The following is a 17,031-nucleotide window of genomic DNA, read 5'->3' as shown; positions in this document are numbered from 1 at the left end:
GTTTAACATTTGTAAAAACGACGACCGTGAGCAAGGTATCGGAGTATACCGAAACGCGTTGGTCAACCTATTGGTTTTGCTAAACTATGGAATGATGAAATAAACAAAAGCATTTGAAAAGCTGTTGGAGTGCGACCTGCTTCTTCCTTTTGGGAGGATTTTCTTATATATATATATATATATATATATATATATATATATATATATATATATATATATATATATATATATATGAAGGCTGTATACTTACTTGCAAAATACTTACATTTACGTACTAAAGGAATGTGTGGTAAAAGAATGTGCATGGTAAAAATGTGGGTGGTAAAGGAATGCATGGTAAAGGCATATGCGTGGTGATGGATGTGTTTGTAAAGGAATGCGTGGTAATGGCATGCGTAGTTCCGTCATACATTCCAGCTAGTGACCATTTCGATTTATCTGTCTGGTATAGTACTATCATATGCAATATATTTCATGACATTTGTATTTCATCCACCACATCAACCTCACCACTACATTGCAAGGTACGTCTGCGTAAGTAGATATGCAGGTAAAGATAAAACTTATAAATGGGAGAAAGTATCCCCTTCCGTACATTAAAACAATATTGCAAGTCACTGAGGTGTTCTGTTACCTTATACAGGAACTTGACTGAAGGTTGTGTTCCTTTATAGAGGTTATAGAACTCTGAGGTGACCCTCATATCCTTTTAACACCGGGTAGGCGGAACTGTTACTTTAAATACATGCTCACACTATCACCATCACCCTCTGACTAACCGCTTACATCTTTGGTGTCCTACTCTTTTGTATGAAAGAGGTAATATGGTTGTAGACATGAAGAATGAAAGCAGAATCTGTAGTCTGAAATTAGAACAAATAAGTAGTCAGTAGTCAGTAGTTTGTGAAAAATCATATTAGAATCAGTTTAATATAAATCAGAATAAACAGGGATCTTCGCAATGAGCAATAACATGCAGAGAAATTCTTTCTTTTCTGTAATGAACAATTTGGAAATAATAAAATTGCTATAAACCTCTTCATTGTGTTGATCAGAGGTCATTTTATAAAAACTGTTCCTAAGAAAATTGTTTGACTGCAACTGTAATGATGCTTCATTATCTGCCTTTCATCTCGTCTGCTGGTTTGGGCAGCAAACATTATGATGTCACAACTCAGCTCCATACGTTATTACAGCTGAGCAGCTTTTTCATTTTATTATTACAGGCAGCAGCTGCCCGTCCACTGCCAAAGTGGTGAGGCCGGCCGGAGAAGGGATTTCGGGGTGGTTTAGAGGGACAAAATAAAAAAATAAAAAATAAAATAAACGTATCTGATCGCCGGCGCCTCCACTGTCCACTCCATCGCGCTCTTCCTGCTTCTGGGACAGGCTCCCAGACTGCGGCCAATCATGACGCGGCATGATAGCAGCATCAGGATTGGCGTGAGCGCTGGGACTTTGTGCTCCCTTGCAGACTGGGAGATGTGCCTGCTTTCTATAGCACCAGCAATGCAGCTGGGGCTGGAGAAAGCTTCACTGTGCATGAGGTTTTGATCATACTGGTTTGCAACTGACCAGATTATTCAGTCACTGTCTTTGACCAGCAAGGCAGCAACGTAACCAAAGAATTAACTAGATTACTGGACTCAGGCCTTTAAAGTGGGAGAAATAGGATGAGTTCAAAACAGACTAAGTTTCAGGAACCCAATGTACTTCATGTCTGATTTGTGATTTATACAGATACATCTAGATTTCATAATTACAGTTTCAAGTATTCATCAACCTATTATGTTAAACATGTAGTATAATTATATTCTTGTACCATGACCCAGCAGGCCCTAGGGAAGGCCCTCTGCAGCACTATATACAAATAAGAGGCTATGGGGTCATTCAACAGGAAGAGCAATAAATGGTCCACAGTGTTGCCGACAAAAGCCACTGACTGCCCGTAACCTTTTGAGACACTCCATCACAGTGTTTGAACAAAAGAGGCTAAGGGAATGCAACTCAATTGATCGCCTTATCAGCTTTATCCTATGCTCCTTAGGTTCAAGTTCATCCTCATTTTGGACAATGAATGTAGGTTTGAGCCCACTGAGAATATGTGGGAAATGTCACTGTTTTGTGAATAGCAAGTAGTTCTTGGGCTGAGATGACCAGTCTGGTGCTGTGGTGGGTTAACAATATTGTCTGCTGTGCTTGTCAGTCCAACCACGAGTCTGGAGCAAAGGTGGACCATATTACAAAGTCTAGAGCAGTGATGGCTCCAGCAATACTGTACAGAGTAACAAACCATACAGCTGCCGGGTATGAAACAAACTGTATAGGTTAGTGCTTTGGCGGCTTTTGAAATTCAGTTTGTTTCATCAAGTGTGGGTTCATACTGCATAAATCAGAACAGAGGTGATCCTCCTCCGCCTTATTCCTTGAATTGTCTCATATAACAGAAGACTCCATTCAGACTGCCTCCTCAAGAGTCTGGTGCAGTGGGGAGCATGCTCGAGCCATCTTCTGGTAGTCTGATGAAATCGAGAGCTCACATAAACAGCAGAGTCGTACAGTCTATAACCGTGATGAGCACACTCAAGACATCTCCTTGTAATCTTGTGTAAAAAAGAGCACTGCTGGGATGCTATTGTAAGTAGCGGTTAGCACACTGGTTCACATGGAAAAGGGCATTTTGTGTTCTGGAGCATTGTTGTGATGCAGCTACCCATCAAAGCCACAATCCACATTGTCGTAGGATCTCAAGCAGTACTGAGGGTTGTCCAAGCTGCTGGCTTGTAAGCTTGGGAGCAGTGAGAAAATATACTAGGCCTTTTCCTAGCTGCACAGTAGCCATCACAGGCGTTCTGTGTTAGTCTGTTAGATACCTTGATACCCAGAGAAAACTTCATCTTTTGCAGACTTCGAGTCTTCATTCTGCGTCACTGCATCATATTCGTTCTGATGAGCTGAAAACACAAAAGAAGTGATAGAGGTAAGATTGAGTAGAATTGCACCAACCTTCACATCCCTATCTCTCAGGTACCACCTCTACAGCCTTGACTCTTAAGGATTCGTCTTTGCAAATCATGTGATTGAATCTATTGCTACCACCCTAGCTCTCAAAATGTATCCATCTCTATAGTCCTCACTCCGAAGATTCTCCACCCTTGCCCCTGATATGAGAATGTTTTACTATTGCTATATCTATCACTATATCCTTAACTCAGATGATCCACCTCTACACCCCTTGCTCAAAGGATTCATCTACATAACCTTGTTTTCATAATCTACTCCTACAGACCTAGCTCCCAACATTTATCAATTTGTAGCGCCTTAGGTCTAAGGATTCAGCTCCATAACCCTAGCATTCAGGGCTCATTCCTAATGCCAAAGCTCGAAGAACTTATATTGCAGCCTTAGTGTAGAATTCTGGACGCTTAGAGGACCAGATGACATCAATCGGAATGTAGGATGCAGCAGTTGCAGGGATAGCAGCTGCAGGAAGGAGAGAAGGAGAACTGCAGTATTATACACTGGCGATGTCAATGCAACATAAAACTATAAATTAACCCTGGATTTAGGAACTTTTTACATGGCGACGGGATCCTGTGTAGGGGACAGGCAGAGGAAATCTCCACCCCTCGATAAGGCTGGAAATGGCATATGAGGTGTTTCAACTCAGCACTGAAGTTTGCTGAGAGCACTGGAAAGTGATAGCGATTGCGCTCGTCTCTACATTCTATGAGGTGGGACATCAAGAGTGGTTTGTATATTGAGACCGGTAAGGAGATTTATTGTGAAGACTTGGGCATGTTCCTCTTGTTGAACCATGAGGGAGTGGTGTGTAACTCCTGTGAAGCAAGGGTTGAAAAAATATAGGAGAAGAAGAGTTTGGTATGCTATCATTTGCTTGAGGGCAAAGTAAAATTAAATTAATTTAGTCGCTCCAGGCATCGAGCCTGAGTTTGTGCACGTAGTGTATACCGGCAGTAACGGCAAAAGAATGGGAGCTTGCTTGTTCACATAGACCCGAGATTCTGCATGAGTCCAACTATGCACGAGAATGGCCTGCACGGATCTTCACGAGAGAATTTTATCCTTGAGCTAGCTGCACAAGTTCAATGTTCACGAGCGCGGTCCACAGCAGCTTTCTGCACAAGTTCAACGCTCATGAGTGTAGCCTGCATGGATCTTTTTGAGCATGTCTGTCGATGATTGTGTGCACGCGTGCACTGCCCTTTGGCTTAGTAGAGTGCCGCTCTGTGGAGTGCAAGTTGTACACTGCTGAAGTCGGGGTTGGGCGATGTGCGCTATGAAAAGAGTGAGCTGGGCACTAGGAAGAAAGTGGGGAATAAGTGAAAACAATGAGTGTACATCCTTACCTTCATGTCTGCAGGTCTCCGATGCCTTCCTGGTGAACAGACTGCCTTGAGGAGAAGAAAAAAAAACACTGAGAAAGGATATCGTACTTAATGAACATTAGAGGCAAGTTGTTAAGTTGAAGGTGAAGGAGGGAGAAAAAAGAGCAGAAGAGGAAACAACAGTATTGAATTAGAAATGCATTTTTTATATTTGAGTTTTTATTTGCCTTTCTTTGCAGGTACCGTGGCAGACCAAAGCATAGCATCTCCTTCACCATTTTTAATTACTCCTGGCGATCCAATCATACAGTGGAAAAATTATTTTTTACATATGTGCTTGAAATTTGAGGTTATAAGTATGATGCAGCGAGAAGGTAAGCCTTCTTACTTCGTCACTTGCGGATGGAAGGTAGAAGAGTGTATGAGGACTTACCTGAGGTATCGCTAGGAATGGGGAATGGCCAACCTAGCAATGCATATGAAATGTCTATTCAAATGTTATATTTGTATTTTACACCCAAAACCAACGTAGTCCTTGAACGTCATTAATTCTTTCAAGAGTACAAAAGACTCAGGAAGATATTGCATCTTATGTGGCAACATTGAGAGGTCTAGCTTTGTCCTGCCGATTTGAGTAATTAATTGACTTATTAATAAGGGATCAAATATTATGATGTACCAATAATATGAGAATAATGGAAAACCTTTTACATCATTATAAACCCAAATGCTAAAGAACCTGTGATGGTAACAGGAAAGTTAAATATAGGGAATGTTAATGAGTAGCATTACAATGCGGAAAGGAAGTATCCAAAGGTGTTTAAACCGGAATTGGGCCTATTACAAGGGATTTTAAAATAAATAATTTTGAAAAAAACAAGCTAAGTCTGCAGTCCACAAAATAAGAAACATTCCAAATATGATGAAAGACCCATTGCGCCAAGAACGAAAAAGCGTATTAGATCAAGGAATAATTGAGTCCATTGAGGTGACAGAGTGTTGGCGCTGGTAGTAATAGCACCAAATAAAGGAGGGGAAATTCGCTTATGCATAGATCTGTGTGATTTAAAAAAAACAAACTTGGGTGGACAGACAACCCCTTCCCACCATATCTGAGATGCTAGAGACCTTGGGGGGGGGGGGTGGGTGCACTTTTAGTGTGCTGGATATGTCTGCTGTCTATCATCAGGCCAACTTACATGAAGATTCAAGACACACATTTTTGGAGATATGTCACAGGTATTGTGCTTCCAGAACTATATCTTGATTGTGGGGAAGAATATGTGTGAACATGACAGGATATTTGAGGAGGTCATGATAAATTTAGAAAAGCATGGCTTAACGATTAAAAGAAAACAAGCATTGGCATAGCCAATAGGTCTTGCTTTTGGGACCTTATAAGTGTTTTGTTATGCAGCACAATATCCTTGGTGCAACAACATGACCTGTTGCATGGCTAAACACTTATAAGGTCCCAAAAGCGAGACCTATTGGCTATGCCAATGCTTGTTTACATAGTAACTGTTGAGTATCTGCTATGTCCTACTCCCAAATAGACAGCTAGCATGTCAACCGACCAGAGTGAGAGAGAAAAGGATTTAGAGAGAGAGAAATTTAGAGAGAGAGATATTTAGAGAGAGATATTTAGACAGAGAGATTTAGAGAGAGATTTAGAGATAGAGATTTAGAGAGAGAGAGATTTAGAGTGAGATGTAGAGAGAGAGAGATAATTAGAGAGAGATTTATAGAGAGAGAAAAAGAGAGATTTAAAGAGAGAGAGAGAGATTTAGAGAGAGAGAGAGAGAGAGAGATAGAGAGAGATTTAGAGAGAGAGAGAGTGAGAGAGAGAGATTTAGAGAGAGAGAGACCTTGTGCCACTGACAGTGGCTGGTGTAAAAAAAGTACATTGTGATGTACGAGTGTGCACACTGTAGCATGGTTGTGTTGTAATATAAACAAATGGCATTGTGATGTACCAGTAAACACAATTCACCCAAATTGGGGTATAAAATAAGGGTACTGCGATGCACTAGTGAGCACATTGCACCTGGATTGTGGTATATTTCGTACAAAGGTGATTGTGATATACTGGTGAGTTAAATGTACCTTGCCTGTATAGGTATGTAAACAAGGGCCTAATGATACAGCTTGCAAAATGCATCCTGTGTGTCGGTTATTATGAACAAAGGACCTGCGAGTGTACTTTTGTGCACAGTTTACACAGTTTGAAGTCAAAGTCCTCTCTGTGCATATATCAAATAATCGGTACCAATAGGCATACCTGTGTGCAAGATCTAGGCACACCGGTCTGCAAAACCCATTGTTACCATAATTAATATTATTCATGCCAACAATATGTTCTGTAGACAGCTCTGCTATCGAGCCAGACCCCAAAACATACTAATCGCCTACCAAAATATCCCACCTGACAGGTATCACATTTTTCGGATATTACTATGCAAGTGTGATGATATTAGTGTGAATACCCTGATTAACCACTTTCATTGAACAGTAATAAATTGTTCTTCCGTAGTGTTCACTGCTAAATATTGGATGTTAGTAGTTCAAATAAAAACGTGCCAACAGACAAATATGGGGCTAGAAGAATGAAAGTCCGAGTCAGCCATGTTGGAGGCACAACACATGAGCTAGCATCAACATGCAACTTGGTACAATTGGTAGCAAGGTGCTGGGAACCTGATGGTATTTGCTACTTTACAGTTTTAGGATACCTTACTTATAAGTGCTGCTCTGCACCAATCTGAAATGTGGAATAACAAGGTGGGAAAATATAGAACAAGAAAAATGAAGAAATGAAAGAAATACAAAGAGATGTATATTGAGAGGTAGTACAAAAAACATAGGTGTCAAGAAAGGGAGCAAGGAAAAGAGACAGACTGAAGAATAAAAAAGGAAAGACCGTGATTGGAGATGAATAATGGAATCAGAAAGACGGTGAGTCTGTTCTTTGGTTTAGAAGAATATAGAAAGGGAGAGAGTTAGAAATAGACAGAGCTGATGAAATAGAAACAGATTTTTTTTTGTCAAATATAAATTGAGAAAAATAAAAAGAAGCCGAGTGTAGAAAGAGATAGGGATATAGAAAATTAAATGAATAACGAAAGAAAAACAACAAAAATAAGGAGCGAGAAATAGAACGAGGGTGGATGAACGAGAGATGGAGGAAGGGAGGGCAGCGAGGGGGAATAGAGAGAGAAATATATAGATGAGAAACAGAGAGGGCGAAGGGGAGCGCGCACGCCCCAGTGCTATCTCTTGCTGCACAGAGACGGTTCCTTGGATTGCTGCTCAGGAGCTGACGGATTTCTGGGTGGAAGGGCTGCTGGACGGGAGCTGGGGGAATTTCTGGAAGGGGCGGTTGCCTGCAGCGCGCTGCTCCTGGAAGGAGCTGCTGCGACGGGGCGGTGGAAGGCGCTTCTGCTGGCAGCAGCACTGGTGGACACGGCTGCTGGAGGCACCGGGAGGCGCGGGGCCTCACCTGCCCGGGATGTGAAGCCCTCGCCATCCATGCTGAGAGTGGGGAGAGATGGCCGGGGCTGGGCAGGAGCGGGGCCGGAGGCGGCAGGCTGGGGGTGATCAGCTGTATATGGGCGGAGATGACACAGATATACATATCATTACAACATAGGAGTGACCAATGTAATTCAAGCTTCTGAGTCAAAACGAACAAAAAGAAACGCACTGAAATAAGCTCTATGGTGAGCAGAGCAAGTACAGGCAAACAGAGGAGAAAAAAGCACAGGGACAGCCATGGCGAAGGAGTGGGGCTTCCACAGACAAGAAAGCAGGCATAGGGGGCATATAAAAACTTGGCGACAAAGGGCAAATCGATTGAAGAAGTGGTAACAAAGCAACACCGTGCAGTGCAAGCATATTACTTGAATTGTTCTAACTAGGGAACAAGGGCACACAGAACAGCATTGGCACAGAGAATAATAGCACTGCACAAGACAATGAAAACATTGTCACAGTAAGCAGAAGAGATGGTGAAATACTTGGGTGTGTCGTAGAATAAAGCACTGCAAGCCTCTGGTAAATCCTCGATAACACAGACAGTGAGAGAGCAGCGCAGCCGTGAAAGTGAGGCGGCCGCGCGGCTGCGAAAGTGAAAGTGATCGAGTGGCGCGCTGAAAGTTTAATGAGCCATGACGAGGAAAGCCAGATGGCACATGACGCTTAATGAGGAAGAGATAGGAAAAGCAGATGGCGGCTGTGCGTGTGCCCGCGCGCGTAACCATAAGCTTTAGGCCACAAGCAAAAGCTTGTGGTCGGATTTCTAAAGCCCACTCACTAAATGTCTTGCCAGATCAGTGCATGCGCTGGCTCAGGCGAGACCTAAAAATGGAAACAGCATTTACAACGTGGCATGAACCATGCATGCTGTTAAATCGCAAGTATTACAACAAATGCATCTTTACTATGAATTTCTTTACCACGCATTTCATTACAATGACATGCCTTAGGAAAAGCTGCGCTGGACTTTCCCTACTGTCTCGCAGACTGGAGTTGGAATAGTAAATTATACCTCTCTAAAGTCCAATGCTTTACATAAGACATGTTGTTGTAGCGATATGCGTGGCAAAGGAATGCAAGGTAAAGACACATTCGATGTAATGCCACTGATGTAACGGCATGTGTGATAAAGGCATGCATAGTTCCGACATACACCTGGGAAAAATGCCAAATAGGAAGAGAGAGAGAGTAAATTATCTGCGGCATGAAATATTAGCTGATGGTATAAGGCCAAAGAAGAGTGATGGCTGTGAGGATGTGTAGAGATGTTAATACTTGTGGTTGTCTAGGTGCCTGGGGATTCCAGATGAAATCAATCAGAATGTAGGGTGGAGCAGTTGCAGGGAGGAGAGAAGGAAAACTGAAGTAATATATGCTGGAGATTCAATGCAATAAAAAATGTATCCGGCACTCTGGATTAAGGAACATTTTACACTTCCCCCTAGGAACGACATCACACAGAGAAAGAGGAAGTTGATGTCAATGTCACCTTAAAGATGGGAGAATGTTGGGTGGACCTCTCTTCCACCCTTAGGGAGAGTGTTGTACATAATAGTATATTGTGCATAGTTAATACCATTTGTTAGCTCACACACAGCTCCCTTCAGCCAATCAACACCAATCATATTGTGATGTAGTGTGTGTAGAATGTTGGCATAGTATTTAGATGATGTCATAGAATGTCATCATCAGATAAGCTAGTTCATGAAGAGGAGTTGTTTGTATTGCCGTCACCTGCGTGTGTGCCTCATATATTTACTAGTTTGTGAATAAACCTTTATTTACACTTCTGGAGTGTGGTTCTTGACGTAACAATCTGGCGAAGAGTTATATTGAGGCCCACAGCATTAAGAGTGACCAAACCACTACCGTGAGTGAAGCGTTTATGGGCTCTTCAGTATTAAAGGAATCTGAAGGACAATCAGTGCATAAGGAAGTGAAACTAAAACAACGGTGGGGGTGGGGCAGCCGGGGATTAATATTTGTTTTTAAAATATAGTGACTTTAATTGCATTAGGGCTTTTACTGTTGGGCTGTAACTGTCATAGCAGTTAAGGAGCGTGTGCCCGAACGTTGCAGCAGAGCAGCTTCAAGAGCTTCAGGTGTTGCGTCACGTACCACGAATGCGTAACGCGGAGTGCCACCATCTTGCTTTGTGCTCCCTACAGTTGTTTTGAAGCGAACAGTACACTTTTAGCCCAATTGTGACTGTTTCCTATTATGGAGGTGCTTGGCTTCATTTACAGTGGAGCATGTGTTCTGTCAGACTTGTGTGTAAACTTCATTAAAATTGGTGAGAATATTTTTACTGTTCCTGTTCTGTGTTGGCAGTTTTCTTTACAGCAACAGTTAGTTTATGTGCCTTGTCTATTTAACACAAGCTTTGGCTGGCATGCAGTACTTTTCAAACAATTACTAGTTCCATATACATGCTAAAGGAAACAATCTTAATCTATATTGTGGTAGCAAGCTAATATAGGAGAGTTTGGCACACTTTGTCAGAATTTTATGACTTCCCCAGAGGAAAAATATTATTTAAAAGAAGTTAAGACCACCATGGCACGAGGGAACACCATCAGCAAACCGGCTGCGTTCCTAAGTGAACCAGGAAAACCACCTATGAGATGGAGGAACTGGCACAGATTTTTTGAGAGCTACTTGGTGGCAACTGATGGAAAAGCATATAATCCAGAAAGGAGAAAGGCTATAATGTCTGGATTACTTGGTAATGAAGGGCAGGACATTTTCGACAATTTACCAGAGTATGAAAATGTACCAGGTCAATTCATACCACTAGATAACTATCAAGAAGCTGTTAAAGACATGGAAAAACAATTCACAGTAGAACCAAAGGTGATAGTTGAGAGACATAGGTTTTGCATGCGAAAACAATTAGAGCAAGAAAATATAGAAGAGTACATTGCCGCTTTGAAAATACTGGCAGCCAGTTGCAAATTTAATGAAATGGTTGACATTTACACCAGGGATCATTTAGTTTTCTACTGTCACTCTATTAAAATTCAAGAATGACTTTTGGCTTGCAGAAATCTTACACTACAAGAAGTCCTTGACATTGCCAAAGGCATTGAGCGATCTTTGATTGCAACCAAAGCTTTGGCTTCTGATACTGCACATTAATATAATGTATTTTCCTTACAGGATCAAAAATTTGAAAGTGAAATTTGTGACTGGTTTAAAAATAAAAAATGAAAAATAATAAAATAAAAGGAGTGATGATAACAAAAACCTTATCTGGTGTGGTTCGAGGAATCATATGGCACATTTTCAAGGATGTCCAACGACTGGCAAGAGATGTATTAATTTTGGACATTTTGCATCTGGTAGTTATTATCTTAAAGATGGTGTGAGAAGCTGACTAGGTATATGATGTCCACTTATGTAAGTGGGCACCTTGCACCAGTCCAGACAACCCTTGATTTAAGAGGTTTTAGACAACCTTAGAAAGCTCTCTAAGTGTAGCTGTGGAAGGCAGCCTTCAGACTTAGTCCAGAAGGAGTGTAAAGCAGCTTGTTTTACCAGAATGCAATCTAATATGTATGGATTAAGTGAAAAAGAACCACACAAGGTATTTATAAAAATATGTACTCATTATATAATACTCTCTAACACATCCTACCCGGAGATATGGACAATGCACATAATACTTAGCGAAGAAATGCAGTGAAACCCCAAGGAACCACCCAAGGTGAGTGACAAGGAACCCCACGGAGAGCGTGTGTAGTGTGGGAACAGATCGCGAGCTCCGTACAAGTTAACGTGTAAGTCGCGGTTGGATTTTTAAATATTAAGGACCCTTACCAGTGGACCCTGAAGAAACCCCGTGGAAGACAGAAGGTTGGAGAGCCACCTCACCGGTGGATACCCTAATACCCACGTTACCTACACCAGGGAAGCCAGGTCCATCCGTGTAAAGGGGAAACAACCATTACAATGCAGTCATTACAATGCACTACCTTTACAATGCAGTCATTACAACGCAGCTGCCTTTACATCGCATGCCATTATAACGCATGCCATTACACCGCATGTCACTACAACGAATACCATTACAACGCATGCCATTACAACGCATTATGATGGGGAGATTTTAGTTATTATTATTGACTCATTTATAAGGTGCACAAATCATCCCTAGGGGGATCTCTCAGCCCCCAAGAAGGAAGGCAAATGTAAAATAAAATATTAATTTACATTTGCCGGGACTTGAGCATTTTTTTAAATTATGGAAGGTTAGGAAAGGCACAAATTTGTTCCAGGAGCTCGTTCCAATGTTTGGGGGCCAGATAAGAGAACGCACGACCACCCATTTTGACTTTCCTTATTCTCCTGCTACAAAGCAGGCTGTCATTGCTGGATCTGAGTTGTCGTCCAGGTTGATACCGTTCAATTTTATTAGTCAAATAAGCCGGGCCCGTTCCGTGCAGGGACTTAAAGACCATGCAAAGCAGCTTGAAGATAGCTCGTTTCTGGACAGGAAACCAATGTAGTTTGCGAAGGAGAGGAAGGGAAGGGGTTTGTGCTACTTTATTAAGGGCAAGGCGAGCTGCCGTATTTTGCACCATCTGCAGTTTGGATAACAGGTCTTCCCTAATTCCTACCAACAAGGAGTTGCCATAATCAAGGCGACTGATTAGGAGCGACTAAATGAGGGTCTTTCTGGTGAGGTTCTGTAATTCTCAAGTCTGACTCCATTTTGTTCTGTGCCACCATTTTGTGTTGCCCTCACGTAGGCCTGTGAAGGTAGCCTGGCGAATAAAGTGGCCTGGCCTTCTTAGTTCATGTATACATTAACTAGGTTTCTTTTTGACTCTGAATTGAACTGTATGAAACTGACCTCTGCACCTGAAACTGACCCCGCAAAGCTAATTTCCCTGATCGATTTTTGTCTGAGATTGCCAATCAATGTTCAGGACATCGTTTACTTTTAGTTTCCTTGCACATGCCTTATCTTGTTCAGCATCTGTTACCGTTTCTTTTTTTATGTTTCTTCATTACATGGGTTATGCTTTCAATTATAGGTTTGTCCGGCTTGTGGAGATTGAATTTGGGACATTCCTAATAAATAACTTTTGGGTTGGGATACTGTAAATTGAGTTTTTGTTATGTGACACTTTGTTTGAAAATGTACCTTATTGGCTAGAATTTTGTGCAGTGGGTGTACATTAATAATGTGAATATTGGGTATAAAAGGAGACGTCTCGCCTTAGTAAAATGAGCAGTCTCCTGAGAATTTACACCGTGATGTATTTCTAGGATCACTGTTACTAGCTGCAGCTAATAAACTTGGTCTCTGATGCCATCCAGAAGTATTCCGTGTCTCTGTATACCAAGACAGGTGAACTCGAAGATCTTAGGCGTGCCCCTGACGCCGCTGGGTTAAACCCCGGTTCTTCACTGGCATTCAATGGGATCCAGGGGAAAATCTTTCTGAGCATCCGCATGGTCCCATAGCAGGTGCCTGCAAACGTTTTCACCTGTTCTTCCACCGAAAGCTTATTGTCTATTCTGACCCCTAGGTTCTTAGCCCACCCCCTTGGGAAAGGAGCTTATCCTAATTCTGATGGCCACCAGTCAGAGCTCCACAGTTCTTCTGCCTTGCCAAACAACAAAATCTCCGTTTTGGAGGAGTTAAGTTGCTTAAAATTCTTCCACATCAAGCTTGCAATGCTAGTCATACAGTTTATGAACTTAGCTTTGGTTACTGCAGGGTTGTTCTCTATGTGCACCATCAGCTGCATATAATCAGCGTAGGATATGGTTTCAAACCCACAGTTTCTGATGATTGAGGCCAAGGGGGCAACATATAGGTTGAATAGCGTGGGGCTCAAAATGGAGCCTAGTGGGACCCCCTTGTCCACCACAGCTGTATGTGACACAAATGAGTCCAAATGGACGCATTGTGTTCTGTCAGACAGATAATTCTGAATCCATTCAAATGCCAGACCTCTGACACCAATATCTCGAAGCCTGTTCAACAGGATATGATGAGAGATGGTGTCTAAGGCTGCCGATAGATCGAGCAGCACTAACATAACTGGAGAGTCCTTATCCAGTGCCACCCTTAGCGTATCGGTAACCTCTAGTAATGTGGCCTCGGTGCTATAAGATGCACGGAAGCCGGACTGGGATGAATCTAGTATTTTATTCTGTTGTAGATAGCTAGAAAGATGTCGGTTTATTAGTGTTTCCATGATTTTAGAGCAACAAGGGAAAGGGAGATTGGCCTGTAATTCTGTAAATCAGTAGGACCTGCTAAAGTCTTCTTGAGCAGGGGCTTAATACGTGCGTGCTTCCATTTGCGTGGGACAGTGGCCGTCACTAAAGAGATGTTACATATATCTGCAAGTGAGTCAGCTAAGACCAGGGTTAGCTCAGAAATAACCGCAGGTGGTACTGGGTCTAAAACAGAACCCGATTTCGCCTGAGATAGTAGAGCACCCTCCTGCTCACCAGTAATTATGGGGTGGGTATGGGTTTTGGGGGTACATGGGGATTGTATTTTTACCCCTACACTATCCAACACTTACCCTACTGTTGCACTCACTGGATTGGAAATAATAATTTTTACCTCTACACTATCCAACACTTACCCTACTGTTGCACTCACTGGAGTGGGAATAGTAATTTTTAGCTCTACACTATACAACACTTACCCTACTCTTGCCCTAAAAGTATTATTTGTTGTAATGGTATACGTTGTAATGGTATGCGTTGTAATGGAATGCGTTGTAAATTAGTTTCTAAAAATGCGTTGTGATGGCATGTGTTGTAAAATCATGCATTGTAATGGATGCTGGAATGTAAAAACCATGTTGTATAGGCATGTTTTGTAATTGTTTGCGTTGTAACGTCATATATTCCGGTGTAAAGTGATGTCGGAAACCGCCGTCAAACCCAATGGAGGACTTCAGGAAAGTGCCGCTGCTGAAGAAGGAGAAAGTGGCCGGTGGAATCTGAAGGTGGGTTCTAGTTGAGAAGTACCTGTAAGCAGAGGGGACAGAGTCTATGTCACTCAGGACTGACCAGGAGACTTGGAAGACGAATGCCCTCTTATGTCTGGTGTTGCAGGAGAGATGACGATGACCTTGACTCTGCAGCTGTGAGGACCAGGCGACACTGAGGAAGACCAGGAGCTATGCACGAGCTGTCCCACGTCGGATGTTGAGTACTGAGGGGTCGTTGTCCGGCGGGAGCACTAACAAGCCTTGGCAAATGCACCCAACACAGAAGTCGTAGAAGGTGCAATGTCAGGACCAGCAAGGTCCATGGGACTCATCACAAGCAGGGGAGTCAGGGCAGGCCCATGAGCAATCGGGGTAGCCCAAAAGAAGCAAAGATGACCCTCAACAGGACCCACAGGCCGGAGGCACTGGAGTCGCAAGAGGACCTTAAGCAGCTCACCAAAAGATGCAGGCCATGGTGCAACCGATGCAATGTGGATGAAGACTGGTCACTGGAGAAGTCCAACGAAATACAGAGTGCCCAGACGGTAGAAGAAGAAGTGGTGTCTGAACTGAATCTTGTCCCACAATGAATCTAGGGTCCTACACCCAGGTAAGCCCTTAAGTACCCTAAGGAAAGGGTTGGGACAATTCAGGGGACCCTCTCAGGGGAGGGTCTTGACAGGGGGCGGTTACTCTCATGTCCTTTGTCCAGTTTCGCACCAACGGCTCCCAGAGCTGATTTGAACTGGACTATGCATGGAGGCACCAAATGTGCCCCTCATGCAGACTTAGTGGCGCTGGCAAGCGCACCCACCCGGTCCCAATACACTAAATCCTGTCTGGGAGGTGTTCCCACCTCCCTGTGACAGGATGCCTATTGTTCGCAGCAACCATTTTGTGCTGTCCAGGTCTAGAAGACTGGCACCGGAAACACTGAAAGCCAGGTGGAGGGCCTGTAGTTCCCTTTTGAATGGTGTCCCATGGGTGGCGTAATGCATGCTTCAGCCCATGGGGGACCTCGGGGTACCCAAGCCCTGGGTGCCTTAGTACCATTTACTAGGGACTGATAAGGGTACCCCGGTATCCATCTGGGATGTACCTAAATACTAACCACAACAATTTAAGGGAGAAAGCAGATAGACTGGGGTCCTGATTAGCAGGATCCCAGTCAGACTAGTCAAAAACAGCTTAGCACCAGGCAAAAAGTGGGGGTAACCATGCAGAAGGATCCTACCTTCCTACAGATGGGAATGTAACTAAAGTAAGAGTTAATGCTTCAGAAGAGTTTGATAAAGAAATGTGCTCTAATATAGTGCTCACAGTTGAAGATGTAAATGTAAATGTAAATTGATACTTGTATAGCGCACTACTCACCCGCAAGGGTCTCAAGGCGCTTGTACGAATACCGCTGTGGAACCCATCCTGGCTTTCCCTGTGAGGCGTCCACTCCTGGGCACCCCCAAGGTGGAGGCCAGGCACCCTTAGCGTTGTGGGGGCCGTTGTGGAGATTAAGCAAGCTATTGCCCAGAGTTGCAGAGTGGGACTCCATGATTGGAATGGCACCGAGGCGAGAATTATCAGGTCCGTGGAATTTTTGAGCCCAAGACCCACCGAGGCGGGTAATTGAACCATGGTCCCGGGCTAGACCTCTGCATCAGGGTCTGCCGCTCTAATCATTGAGCCACACTTCTCACTTCCAGGAGTTGCAAGCATAGGAAATGTTGAGATAAGTGTTATGGCAGACTCACGGTCACCTATAACTTTTACTGCTGATCAAACTTATGACAGGTTTTGGAAACAGGTACAATTACATGGGACGGACATAAATCCAAAAACATTTGGAGAATTCTGCATTACCATGCTAGGGTGTTTTGAAGATACGTTAAACTTCAAAGGAAGAAACATTTTAACAAAAATACATGTAGCAGAAAGAGGCAGGAACAAAGTACGGTGGAAAGATCTAGGCAGACTTGGTGTAATTCTCAAATCTGGATCACTGGAACCTATTGTCCTTGGTGAAATACCTATGTCTTATGTAACTGATGCAGTAGATCTAAATGTTGAATGTTTACTAAGTAAAAACAAGGACGCTTTTGCAGATTATATTGGGTGCGTAAAAGGGTTTGAGCATGAGATTAAAATAAAGGATATGGCAATGCCTGTCAAACACAAAGACAGACCTG

The 17,031-nt window shown here is 43.0% G+C and overlaps 1 protein-coding gene across 4 annotated transcripts in view; it reads right to left on the bottom strand.

Moving 5' to 3' along the window:
• Positions 1-900: 900 nt before the first annotated feature.
• Positions 901-17,031, bottom strand: part of LOC146780087 (uncharacterized) — a 145,569-nt gene continuing 129,438 nt past the window's right edge. For 2 of the 4 annotated variants that reach the window (XM_085636716.1, XM_085636717.1), the window contains exons 7-8: positions 4,371-4,415; positions 901-2,954 (exon numbers count right to left, since the gene is read on the bottom strand). In XM_085636716.1, the coding sequence (XP_085492842.1) occupies positions 2,866-2,954; positions 4,371-4,415 (134 nt within the window). In that variant the 3' untranslated portion in view covers positions 901-2,865. The remainder of the gene's footprint in view (positions 2,955-4,370; positions 4,416-17,031) is intronic. The other 2 variants (XM_085636719.1, XM_085636718.1) reach the window with 1 other exon arrangement.

This window comes from Triturus cristatus, chromosome 12 (assembly GCF_964204655.1).
Source record: "Triturus cristatus chromosome 12, aTriCri1.1, whole genome shotgun sequence".
In the NCBI taxonomy this organism is placed as follows: domain Eukaryota; kingdom Metazoa; phylum Chordata; class Amphibia; order Caudata; family Salamandridae; genus Triturus; species Triturus cristatus.
Note: the sequence above shows the minus strand (reverse complement) of the source record. Positions and strands in the feature narration are given on the sequence as shown.